The sequence below is a fragment of the Trachemys scripta genome, chromosome 1 (assembly GCF_013100865.1).
Source record: "Trachemys scripta elegans isolate TJP31775 chromosome 1, CAS_Tse_1.0, whole genome shotgun sequence".
In the NCBI taxonomy this organism is placed as follows: Eukaryota; Metazoa; Chordata; order Testudines; family Emydidae; genus Trachemys; species Trachemys scripta.
The window spans coordinates 96,041,378-96,055,191 of record NC_048298.1 but is presented as its reverse complement, the minus strand read 5'-3'; the positions used below and the strand labels follow the sequence as shown (position 1 = coordinate 96,055,191).

Genomic DNA, 13,814 nt, shown 5'->3' with positions numbered 1-13,814 from the left:
TTGACGTCAACAGAGTACGATGTACAACTTGCGTGAGACGAGAACCAGGCTTGTTCTGGGACATAATGCTCCAGTTTTACGCTGGTGAACCCCAGTGGAGTTACATCACTATTAAAATGGATGAACACAATGGTCAGTCAGGCCCATTGTGTTCATAACATTTCTAAACAGGGTAGGATTCTACTAACATTGTAACTGATGTTAGGCATTTTGAAAATAGCTATCTTATTCCATTTGCAGTTTTTACAAGACTTCCAGTTCAAAAACTTTATCAAACTAAACAGCTACATAGCTTGGCTAAGGCTCTCCACTACATTGTACCTTATTAGTCATTTTAATTTCTGTAAGATGGCTGTGAAGCATACAGTTTTGATTTGCACAGGTGTAAATGATCACAAAAGTAGAGACTCAAGCCCTTTATATTCGCTAGTGGAAGACAATTTGCCCATCACTCTGCATGTGTTCTGTTTATAAAAATGTCCGATGTTTTTGGTTTTGGTCTTGCTTCAAGGACACAAAGCATCTGTTCTCCCCCCAATGTGTGTGCTTAACTCCCATGAATGACAATGGAAGTTACGCATGCGTGCATTGAGAGACTGGAACACAAAGACTAGAGCTGTCGCAACTGAAGAAGAGTGTGTGCACAGTTGCTTTGAAAACCTAATTACGAGATAGCATTGCATTGCATAATGACATGGGGCCTTTCAGGCTGCTTCTCCTACACTCCACTTGTACAGTATATACGAGCAAAGAACTACATATTTATGGAGCAGCTGAAGACACTCCTTAAGGTAGAAATGAGTCTCCCAATATAAGCTCAATTTCAACCTCCTCCTCTAACTTCCTCCAAAGAAACCAATCGTCCTTCAATTATGTATGTAGCATCCCATTCCAGGGAAGGATTTTGTCTTGGAAGTTTGGTAAAAATTCAGTAAAGAAATTTGAAAGTTTTGGGCCAGATCCTGGGCTGTGACCAAGGACCTGACTATGGGAGAGAGAGCCTCTCTCTGTCCCCAGCTGCCATCTTTGCAAGCAGTGAGCTAACACCTCTTGGCTTTTAAGAAAGGGGCCTGTTGGCAGGACATTCTTTTGTGAGGGGCCCACAGTTTTGGAATTCACCATCCCATTATCCCCATGTTTGAAAAAGACAAATCTATTGATATTCAGAGCACAACGAGAAAGCCATCTCTTTTCCCAGGTTTTGAGGAGTGATGAGTATGTTGAGGGCTTGTATTTGTGGTTGGGGAATTTGGGGTCTATGGGTGGAGTTGATTTCTGATTTCTTTGCAGCTGGCTATTTTCTCTGGTGTTGGGGTGGCTGTGGGTTTACTTTTTTTCCAGTCTGACTGTATTCACTCCTGCCAAAGGTACGCAAGTCCAAATAAATATATCTAAAATTTACTAATCATTGGTGGAAAGCCAATATAAAAAGAGCAAGTTAAATTTCTCACCTGAGTGACTCTTTGTAAAAAAAAAAAAAAAAAAAAAAGTGAAGTATTCACTCAGCTCTGTTGTATAATATAGATAATACAGCTGGTTGAAAAATATTAATCCCAAATATCAAAGTTTCTGTTTTGGAGTGGTTGATACAGACCCATATTTCTGTTTTGTAGAAAACTAGTTTATTGCAACTTTTGTCTAAAGTGTTGTCTAGATGTTTATACACATTTTTTGTTTATCAAAGAACAGGTTTTGGTAAATGAAAAATTTTGAAAATACTTTGATTAAAAAATCAATACAAATTGTGATTTAAATTTTTATAAAAAATGTATTGGGAAATTTTTTAAATTACAGAAAAGAGGGTCAACATGTCTTTGTGATTTTTTTCATTTTTGCAAAAAGATTGGTTTTGGAAGAAAAAGCATTTAGTTTAAATATATATATATATATATCATTCATCTCTAGTAGATGCCAGTATGCTCTCTAGACAAAGTCATCTGTCTTGATTTTCTTCCATGCTTCCTATCTTCTATACACTGCTGAATCTGCCCTGTGATAGCATATGGACATGTCTACTTCTCACACTGAGTCCTTGTATACATTTTTAAATCTCTGTCTATGGAGGCTAGAGGAAAAGTCAATTTTTTCCCAGTACTGCTTCCCTCACGTCTGTTCTCTGCTTCTTGGCATTTCTTTAGCTGAACTGAGACCTGAAACTACATGGGAAACTCTTCTTTCCCTGTCCAGGTCCATGTCTGTATAGCATGTCTCTAATTGCCTCCTAGGAAGTAGTTTGCCAGGAACCACCAAGAAATGTGCTTGGAACTTCCAAGACTGATAGTTGTTAAAGATTGTGATGCCTGTCCCTCATGTTGGGAGATCACAGGCAAAGCCAAAACATTCAGGACACTTCCTATTCCAGCTATAGTAATGTGGTACTTAATAACTTGACAGATGCCTCATGTGGAAGGACTGATGCCAAAGATATTGATGCTACTTTGATTGGCTGAAGCAGTGTTGATACCTCTGGCATTAGCCTTTCCACGTGGGACATCCCACAATTGCCACTAGCATGTTTGGGAAGTAGTGGAAACCTCATCTGTTGAGTTATTCAAAGATAGACTGGATAAAACCCTCAAGCTGTGCCATAGGGAGTGAAAAGGTGGATGGACTTTTTTACTTAAGTTGTCTTTTAGTCTCTCATTGATATCATTCTGACGTATACCTTCTCTGATGTCTTAGGTAGCTTGGAATTGTAATGCCAGAACATATCATTGGTCTATCCCATTCAGTATTCTACATCTGTCAGTAATCTGATGCTTCAGAGAAAGGCAGAAAAGTATGCTATCTTGTTCTTGGCCAACTGTACAATGCTAGGACGTGAGAGCAAAATATTTATTCCCAACTCTCAACTAGGTAATCAGTTTACATCCTAAAGTGTGATGATTCTTAACACGTTTAATTTTTAATCTAGTTAGTCTAACCGCAAACATAACTTACAGTTATATAATTATGAAAAATGGGAAAGTTCCTTATTTATAAATTCTTCAGACTGTACCTATCCTGACTGACACAATGCTTCCTGTTAAAGCAACTTATTTTAAGGTGTTTGGGCATCCTATCGTACATGAATAATCGGCTTTGGTTCTTGGCACCACTAATGACATTACCAGAGAGTTGGGAAGAAAATGTTCTGGCTTTAGAGGTCCTATATAAATAGTACCAATGCCCAGTCAGCTGAAGAATGCTAACAAAAAGATAATCAGACTCTTGCTGGGAAGATGCTGAAGGAAGGCTGGGGTCCAGGTCCTATCGTTTCTGACCTTCACCATATCCCTCCCTTTATCTTTCTAGTTTAAAGCCCCCATGCACAGTCCAGCTAGCTCAATAATACTTTGTGCTAGTGCATTTGACAGGAATAGATTTTTATTATTTTGATTCATGTCCTGCTTTCCCAGACTATGCCATCTGACTTAGTAAGTACTTGCTTGGACATAGGAGAGAGAGCTTGGTACAAAAGGCAATTCTTGCTCAAGATTTATAATTATTATAAAATGATAGTTATTTGTCAGGACACTTTTCTCAGGAACTGGATCCCAGAGACATAAATTTAACTTCTAAGAAATGATCCCGGAATTCACATCATCTGTATAAATCCAGGTATGAATACACTGTAGTAATCAGAACCCAGACACACAAACACCCTCCCCTCTTAACTTGCCTTTAACATTGATGGATGACTCACTTTTCAGTAAGACACATGCTTAAGTAGCAGGACTATACAGGGGCCAGTGGTATTCAGTGGTTTGATGTTTTGTTTTTTTTTTGATAATGCTGTAATCATTTGTGTGATAAGTAATATTGAGACCATTAATTGCTTTTATGTTTGTTCACATTATTTCATCCCCAGGGTCTTTTCACCTTATTCACTTGATGTTTGATGACTACGTATTATACCTGTTAGAATCACTGCATTGTCAGGAGAGAGCTAATGAGTTAATGAGGGCAATGAAAGGAGAAGGAAGCACAGGTAAGTTTGTTTTCTTAGCAGTACCTTACATGCCTTCTATAATTTTATTCTATTATTCACCCATTTCTGTACATGGGCATTTCCCTATCCCCATTCACCCTAATGAGGCCTTTCCAGAAGGAATGTGTCATTTTTCAGTTCTGTTATTATGTCAGACAAGTCAATTATGAGCCTTTCTGGTTAGTGAGTGTCCTGAAATTGATTTTGAATTAGACTGCCTGCTTATTGTTGTCACTATTGAGTTTAGTTATGAAGGTCTGAAAATTCCAACTCCTAAACCTGTATTGGAGATTTCAGCAAGGGAGTTTTGTACTGAATGTTCACATCAACTAACCTATAAAACCACAGTCACATTTAAGTGACACTTGTCTTGATTCCCCTCTCCCTTACACTGGCTTTACAATAATATCTCCACTGTCTTTGGTCGAGTTACTCCTGATTTTACACCACTGTATCTGAGAAGAGATTTGGGGTGAGTGATTTTCATTGGTTAAGATTAAAGCCAAAGCTATTATTTATGATATACCAATGTTCAACTTCCAAAGAAAAAAAATCTACATTATCAATAGAAATACAGATGCCAAATACTCAGTGCTGTGTGCTCAGGTACTTCAGTACAGCCGCAGCAGTGTGGAGACCACCTGTAACCTCCCAGTTCAGGATGCATGTGATGAGAAGGAGTCCTCAGCAGGCATAGAGTCAGTGGAGCCAGCTTCCATCCCTCCCTGAAGCTACAATTAATTTAAATGGGAGTTGAATGGCTAAATCCCTTAGCTGGTTTTTCAAAAGCTCACCCATCCATTTTACCATAGACTAAATTTGACACTGAAGGTTTAAGAGAGGAAGGGTGATCTAGTGGTTAGGGTGCTAGCCTGTGACTTGGGAGATCCAGGTTCAAATCTATGCTCTTCACCACAGACTTCCTGGGTAAATCATTTATCCTCAGTTCCCCAGCTGTAAAATGGGCATACAGAGTATCTCACACTGATGTTGTGAGGATAAGCATGTTAATGATCAAGAGATGGGGCCATGAAAATACCTAAGATAAAGACAGATTTATGTAATTCCTCCACACACCAGAGTTTACATCTAAAATATGCTTTTCTGAGTGATCTATTTCATAGGGTTCCACGAGCTGTATTTAACAACATTTGTATGACCTGTCTCCCAATCTTCAGCAGAAATACAAGAAGAAATTATATTGACAGAACCTGCTCCTCCAACTCCCTCCCCAGTGCCATTCTCTCCAGCTAAATCTGCCACCTTGGTGGAAGTGCCGTCTGCACCCTCACCTGTGAGCAGTCAATCCCCAGAGTACGCTAGCATAGCAACTACAACAGGTAGGTAGGCTAAGGATGGCTGGTTCTTGCATTCTTTTTTCCAAAAAATTGTTGTCAAAAAACCAAAAGCCTGCAATAAAAATTGTGAGCAATGTGTCAATTTAGAGCCACCGAGGATCTGACCTTATCTCTGAAGAAGCCCTCTCAAAACGGACTCAGCACATGTTCAGTATTTATCATTGTAAATAGATATTTTCTTTATATCTTGCCAAACATGACATGCAATGCAATTGAAAAAGGATCCATTGTGTGCATGAATTCCTGGGCATCAAGATATAAATTTGTAAAAGCAGATGGCTATCTCAATACATTATGGACTCTATGCAGATGTCTGGGGCCCTTAGAAGAACAGGGCCACAATTTTGTTCCAAAATATTTTCAAGCCTCAGTTTAAAATTGCATATTTCTAGCGATACTTTTAAAGAGCCTTTTCTAAATACAGCGCTTTACAGGGCTTCTCGCAACACATTTTTTGGTGGCCTCAGTGTGCGGCCACCAACTCTTGCTGGTGGCCACGCGGACACTTTTTCCTAAAATTATTTATTTTTCCTAAATTAATAAAGTATTATGCACATATATATATCCAAATCATTGTAATTTATTTATGTACGGTTTTGGGTTTTTTTTGTGGACTCAATAATAAAAATAATGCACAGTTATCTCTATTCTTTACCCGACCTAACAGAACAAATAAGGTGCTTTGCATGTTCTTGTCTTTTTTATTATTGTTTCGTTTGCTTTTTTGGTTAAAATGGTTGTACAACAATTCTGAAGTAAATTTAAAAATACTTTGACATAATAGAAGTCCAAATAATAATGAAAAACATATCTGAGCGGATTGGGTCTGGGGAGGGGAGGGGAGAAGAGAGGAGAAGGGAAGGACGGCTATGGGGAGAGGAAGGGAGGGAAGGGGAGGACGGCCCTCGCCCGTCCGCCTCCTCACTCTGCTGCTGGCTCACCTCTCACCTCCTCACCCCCCCTCGCCTTCTCACCTTGCTCCTTAAGTGTTGTGTGTCCCACCTGTGTCTCCAGAGAGGCAGTGCATGCAGCAAGAGGGAGGAAGAGCAGTGTTCCCTCTAATTTTTCCCACCCATGTGTGGAATGAATTTTGTTATGTGCACCAATATGGAGGTGATGTGTGACACATCACCTTCATATTGGTGCATATAACAAAATTCATGTGATGGGGGTGGGGCTGAGGGGTTCGGAGTGTGGCAGGGGGCTCAGGACTGGGGCAGAGGGTTGAGGTGCAGGGGTGTGAGGGCTCCGCCTCTGGGTGCAGGCTCTGGGGTGGGGCCGGGGATGAGGGGCTCAAGGCTGGGGCAGAGGGTTGGGGTGCAGGGTTGTGAGGGCTCTAGCTGGGGGTGCAGACTCTGGGTTGGGGCTGGGGATATGGGGCTGGTCCCCAGGCGGGTTCCCTGAGCACCTGCCCAGTGCTAAATAGACTGCTGCGCAGCCGCGCAGCTTACAGGGAACTTGGAGGGGCTGATGCTTCCCTCACCCACCCAGGAAACTGCCGTGGCTGCTGGGAAACCCCCTGGTGGCCGCATTTGAGAAACGGTGCTTTAGAAAACCCTCGATGACTTAACACATACTTTCTCTTAAAATGGATATTGTTTGAATGGGCCTGATTTATAAAGCTATATAGACTCTTAGCGGGATTTTCAAAAACACCTCAACTCCCAATTCCCAATTGTAATGGAGCTTGTCTGCATCTTCAGGTGCCTAAATCCTTTAAAAATCTGACTCAGTTGCTCTAGGGTTTGTTTTGTTTTTCTGTTTTAACGTTTTGTTCGTACCTTTCAACATCTTACAAAGACAGAATTTAGGAAATGGAGGCCTGTGGCCTGTATGCAACTGCATGCCTATAATTACACATATAATTATAGCAGTTTCAGGAACACATTGTGTATCAAATGGGCATGAAAAAGTCCTAATTAGTAATTTGTGCATGAAGATACTCAGTTTGTGGCTAGGGATTCCAAGAACTGCAAATGAACCAGTAGGCACACAACTGGCTTGCAGTTTGGCGCACACAAGTGGGCCTTTACATTCTGCATGTTAAATTCCTCTCATAAGCTCTCTGATATGAAAAACAGATTATACATTCTGGAGGTGGTGGCCAGGGCCAGTCATGACCTTCAAGTGTCTGGGGTCAAAAATATTTTGTTTTCCTATTTTGAGTCTACAGATGCAGGAAAGGAGTCAGGAACTTGAATGATTGTCAGAAGTCATTCCAGGCACCAGATGCTGTCCTGGCTCTCAGTGGTGAAATGAATGATATAACTTTCACTTTTGGAGGGCTCTAGAGTAGCAACAAAAGCTTCTAGAAAAATTCCAGGAAGTGGCAATTTACCATCCTGGAGACTGACAGTAGTTAAAGGACGAATAAAGGTTTCTGCCAAGTCTTTTTCATGCCTTCAAAAACATCCCAGGGAACCACAGTGTGTATTTGTGGCTGAAATAGATTTAAGAGCATTTTAATCCTACATAGCATTGTGGAAACCTCAGGTTTGCTTGATGTTTGAGACTTTAGAGACTATATTTGGTGTGAAAATATGACAATCCCATGTCCTGAACAGCAAGACCACAAGACCAGAGTCATGTGGTTCTTGGACATGAAGGGTGAGCACAAAAGAAAAGACACTGTTTGAATAAAGCCGCATGCTATGTGCTCTTCCCAGTAGAGACTTGAGACATAGATTTTATGAATAATTTGATTCATAGATGTCAAGGCCAGAAGGGACCATTGTGATCATCTAGTCGGGCCACCTACGTAACACAGGCCAGAAAACCTCCCCCAGTAACAAGAAATTGAAAAGCAGGTAACTGTGTGCTGCCCCTCAAAGGAAAGACATACAAAATGAGAATGGTCTGAGGCGGTAAGAGAGGGGAAACATGGAAGGGACTCACACTGGCATTATGTTAATTTATTTGTACTTTAATTATGTTTATTAAGGTGCTTGAGTGATTCTCTCTCTCCTGCTATGGCCCTCCAAGGCTGAGGACTGCTAGGGTGAAGCCTCAGGATAGACACAGACTATGGCTAAGGAACCCTCCACCTGAGCATTTCTACCATAGCCTGTCCTAGCTAAGTCTCCATGGAAGACCTTTCTGCTCAAGACAGTTCATCTTTAATCATTATAGTCCTCCTTTTTCACCAGCTCTTCATTTCCCCACCTTCCCCATTTTCTCCCTATATTCTTTTGTTTGGCAGAATGGCTGCTTCTCTCTGACCATTGAGCTCAGCTTTATTTTAATCGCCATTATCTTAATTTTTGTCTAGAACGCAACTTATATGAATAGGGGTTCATATAAGTAAAGTAATACAGAACCAGAAACATTGCAGCTGCAGGAATTGGTTGTATTTTACTTTGTGTGCTGTGGACCTATTATAAACCATCTTGGCTAATCAATGTGCCATAGTTCTAGGGTATCAATTAATATAGGGTATATTCTGCAGTTTGTAGAAAAATATAATAGGAAGTTTTTAAAAACATTAGAGGGGACATCAAAAAAATTACCCAAAACTGGTGATGATGTTGATGCAGATAACATTCCAGACATATGAAAAATGTAAAAGGCATTTGTGTGGAAAGTTCATGTATGTTGATGATAAAATAAAAAGGGGAGGTTTTTTAATAAAAATGAAAAAGATACTTCATATCCATGTTTTTCTTGATTCTGAGGGCTGGTCTACACTAGAAAGGTTTTCCTCATTAACTACACTAGCATAGATAAAGAAGCAAAATGCCCCTAGTGTGGATGCAGTTATTCCAGTATAAAAATGCTTATTTATAGCTATAAAGCCTAAAGTTTATTTCAGTTCAGGAAGGGGAATAAGATATACTGGTGGGCATGTCTACACTACAAGCACTACAATGACACAGCAGCTACACCACTGAAGTGTAGACACTTGCTACAGCAACAGAAGGGATTTTTCCACTGCTGTAGTAAATCCATCCCCTCAAAAGGCTGCATCTACAGTAGGGATTAGATTACAACCTAACTACATTGTACAGGGCACAACATTTTTCACAGCCCTGAGCAACATAGCTATGTTGACCTAAGTTTTAGGTGCAGTCTCACCTTTATACCAGCCTAGCTGAATCTATACTAGGGCTTGTATTAGTACAACTATGGTAGTAAAAAAATCACACCCCTACTCAAAATAGTTATATTGATAAAACATTTATGTATAGACCAGGCCTTAGTGCTTACACAGCATGTAAGGTAAAAATCAAAATATTTGAAAATGTAAGTACTCCAGCTCAGTGGAGTTATGTATATTTATACCAGGCGAGGATTTGAGGGATGTAACATTCTCAATGTATTTTGTTTTTTAATTCTGCGTATTTGCTCCAGATATGTGGCTCTAACCAGCAATTCTCTTGAGATGTATTTAAAAGTTACTGTGTTGCCTTTCTTTAACGTTTTTTTTTTTTAATTTAGGTAAATGTAGCAGTGTGGAAATGCATTGTACAACTAGAAAACTAATCGGATTGGTTACCAATAGCTTGCAGTTCCCCAATTTAAGGTGTCATTAAGTCTTTGCTGCTTGTGGCACTGGCAATAAAAGTTAACTATTAAACTTGCTTTTTAAACTTTCTGCATGCACTCAATGGTCAAACACAAAAGCAGCAAATTAAATCACTGCGATTAGATGACACCGAACTAAAGTAAGGTAAATCCCATATAGATTGCTCTGGTGTAAAACATCTGGCATGCCCAGTTAACATTTTATTTAAATTTTTCTGTTAAATTACTGAAAGTTTAAAAGGATAATTAGCCCTAATTCTTTCTAAATTACAAAGGCCAGATTAATGATTGGTCAAATTACAACAATATTGTAACAAAAGTGATGGGTATATGGTTGACTCTGCAGTCCTCTCTTAAAGCCTGGGATTACTCATTTGCTAATGCAATTGCTGTTAGAAGAACCTGAACTGGCTTACAGAAATTCTGCATTGTAAATGTTTGCTACTAGATAACTAATCATTTCTCCACCTCCTTGTCATCCCCACCTCCACTGCCTTCCTCTCAGTTCCAAGGGAATGTATATTTGAATTAAAGGTTCATTTCAATAGTACTGTACACTATTCCACAGGGTGCTGACTTGGTATTAATTCTCCGTTTGGGCTGTTCTTGTAAACTCTTAGTGAGTGTGGCCAGTTCTCATGTTTTTATCAAGAGTCTCATGATATTTGGTGCTTTTACTTAAAGCTCCAGCTCCTGGATTCATGAGAATGCTATTTTTTGTTTAAAAATTAAGGTAAGTTTCTAGTCCTCATCGTTGCAGAGAAAAGCTTGATGATGCAAACCCAAAAGGATCCAGCACCAGAAAGCAAATGAAAAGAACCCCAAATGTATGGTTTTTAAAAATCTGATTTGTAAGCCAATCTCCCTATTTTGGAGAGACTGAGGGCTTATCTACACGCGCAGCGATGCAGTGGCACAGCTGCACCGATTCAGCTGCACCACTATAGCACTTAGTGAAGACACTACTTACGCCGATGGGAGAGCTTCTCCTCTCGGGGTAATTAATCCACCTCCCCAAGAGGCAGTAGCTATGTTGACAGTAGCTATGAATCCCTCCCATCAACATAGCACCGTTTACACTGGTGATTAGGCGGCAAAATTGCATTACTCAGGGGTGTGGATTTTCCACACCCCTGAGCGACGTAGTTATCCCGACATAAGTCTGTATTGTAGACCAAGCCTAACTCCTGAAATTTGAACACTTGGTCTTGACAATATTGTTTACTACCAAATATAATATTTACTATTGTGATTCCTACTGACATCTGTGGGCTTGCTTCAGTGATGCTATGCACCTTTGCAATCCAGTGCAAAGTGGCTGTAAAATGCTCCCATTGTGAAATGGTACCATTTTACAGACATTTTGCATTCACTTTGCACTGGTATAAATGACTGCACAAGAGACAGGGTAATAGCTAATCGGCCTGGCTATATGGTTCTATTCACAGCAGTACACACACACCAACAAGTACAGTAAGGGTTTGTAGTACGAATCACACTTCCGTGCATGAAATTCCTTTGCATTTTTGGCTTTGCTGTGTGATAGCACAACAGGGCTGTTGTTGGGCTTTTAGCAGAGCTATTTATACATTGTGCTTCCTACAGAGGTCCTCTTGCTGTCATGTTCTAAACAATGTAGTCAGTCTTAAAAAAGCAAATAAGTAAAAAATAAAGTGAAATGAAGTAAAAGAACTTTCTAAGTTTATTCAAATCCTGAAGGCTGAAAACACAAAGAAGAACAAAGTGTTGTCAAATCACTCAACCACTACTGTTTTACTTTCAGTTTGGTTCAATTCAGTGGGTACAGCAGCTAAAAAAGGCTGTCTTCTGGATTCCATTGAAGTCAATGAGATTGATTGTGTAAGAGTTGTGGGATTGGGGTTCTGGTGGCTGGTGTTTTAAAAAATGGAACAACCACAATCTCTTCAATTGCCTCTCCTCCTACCTTTTGCCCTACCACAATTTATGGGAGGGGTCTCACTGATGCCCTCCTTTAACACATACATACACACATGTACCCGGCAGTGTTCTTCTTCTTCCAACAGGAAATTGAGACCTTCCAAATCTGAGCCACTCCTCCCCCTCTCTCTTCATGTGCAGGTCACCCTGTGAAAGCTACTGCATTCCCTCCACAAGGGAGAGAAGGGGTGAGTAGTCATCCTTTTCCAGTCCAGCCTCAAATGCAAAAGAGGCCTCCTTGACACAAAATCTTTCAATAATCAGCTGCTCTGCAAATCCAGAGACAAGTCCACCGTATGCAAACTGCTAGTCTTCAGACCTTCCAGAAAGCAAGCCTTTCCTAGAGCAGCAGCCTGAGGTGCTGCTGTCAGGCATGGTGAAGATGTTCCGACGATAGTCCTGGGAGATTTCAGCAGCCATATTGACAACTCCTCCAATGCAATGGCCTAACACCTCTTTGCCCCAGTTTCCATTTTTAGTTTCTCGTATGTAACATCTAGATCTACACACAGAGCAGGTCATGCTTTGGACCTGAATTTTGAATGGGACTTGGCTATAGATTCATTGATTTTGAGCCCAGCTGTGACTATTAGATCATTTCTTCTCACTTAAAAAGGGGAACCTGACCTGATATAGGGGACACAAGAAATGGCCCCTATGGTGAACTGACCATCACCTCCTTCAGGCTGGTTTCCAGACAAAAAGGAAGCCACCATAATGGCCTGGACCCAGTCAAGTCCAAAACATACTTGCAGGTAATTCCACCCCACCAAAATGCTGTAGGATAGAAGCTCTGTTGAGTCACTGTAACCACTCATTAAACACAACCATTGATGTTCTAGCACTGGAATGCCTGCACCCTCATCATTGCTCCCATAGATCTCAGTGGTTCTCTGCAAACCTGTAACAGAAGTAGAAAGGAAGAAAATACAAGTGTTTGTGATGGAGAACAGAAGTAAATGCAGACAGGCTGTAACACAAGCAATTCTTGTGAACCTACCCTCAGGCATGAAACATGCAAAGAACTCCCACCTCTTCTCCACCTTAGCAGCCATAAAGTCACAACCTGCTGCAGTGTTTCAGTCTATGAATCACCTTGTTTAGCACAGGGTGTCCCACTTCAGTCCCAGAATTGAGCACTTCTCACTACAAAGAACTATCTGCCTGACTTTCTGAAGAAAATCACCCACATCTGAGACTGCTTCTCCATTCACCAAGAGCAATACAATGAACACAGAGCTGACAACACAATAACTTGCCTCTCTGAATTAGGTCATATCACACAACAGAAGTCCTAGAGGTGCTGAAGGAAAATCCAAATCAGCTCCTGAAACTCTAGTCCATTCCCTTTTTTAGCTGGAGAAAGAGAGCTGAAAGCACCTGGTGACCTCTATTCTGCTATCTTAATTGGCCCCCCGTTCTATACTGGGTCAAATTCAAGTTTTTGGCCCTCATCCACAACAGCTATTTTACCCCAGAATTATGGGACCACCAACCTCAAGGATGGGAGTCACATAGAGAGGACAAGGTTTCTCAGGAACTGGCCCATAAATCTGGAGTTCCCACCTGGAAGAGACCAAGCTGACTAAAAACTTCAGCACTTTCAGAGCAAAATGCAAAACCTACTTCTTTGCCTTAACCTTCCTAGAACAGAACCACATTAATGAAGTCAACAAAGCCTAGTCCCTGCTGACTAGCGGGAAGAGAGAGAGGAACGTCTCCAAGTGTGCACTTGTTATTATTTTGGGAGCCAATCTGATACCACAGTGATGGGGACCACATAAGAACTTAGATTGGTGGGTAGATGAAAGCCAAGTCAGGCTGCAAGGAATTAATTTGCCTGAGTCCAACCCTCTTCCAGGTCCCAAGGGCCCTGACCGTTCTTCCTACCACACCAGCTCTGAGCATCCTGAGGATCAAGTCAGCCGGCACGGAGCTCCACTCTGTTGTAGAGGGGCTCATGATTTGGCCCATAATGTCTATGCAATGTTTTGTGCTAGTGCCGT

The 13,814-nt window shown here is 40.9% G+C and overlaps 1 protein-coding gene across 3 annotated transcripts in view; it reads left to right on the top strand.

Moving 5' to 3' along the window:
• RFX4 (regulatory factor X4) overlaps nucleotides 1–13,814 on the top strand; it is a 129,744-nt gene that overhangs the window by 86,056 nt on the left and 29,874 nt on the right. The window contains exons 14-15 of one of the 3 annotated variants that reach the window (XM_034778200.1): nucleotides 3,851–3,970; nucleotides 5,152–5,310. In XM_034778200.1, coding sequence (XP_034634091.1) covers nucleotides 3,851–3,970; nucleotides 5,152–5,310 — 279 coding nt within the window. Of the gene's footprint in view, nucleotides 1–3,850; nucleotides 3,971–5,148; nucleotides 5,311–13,814 lie in introns of all 3 variants that reach the window. The other 2 variants (XM_034778191.1, XM_034778210.1) reach the window with 2 other exon arrangements.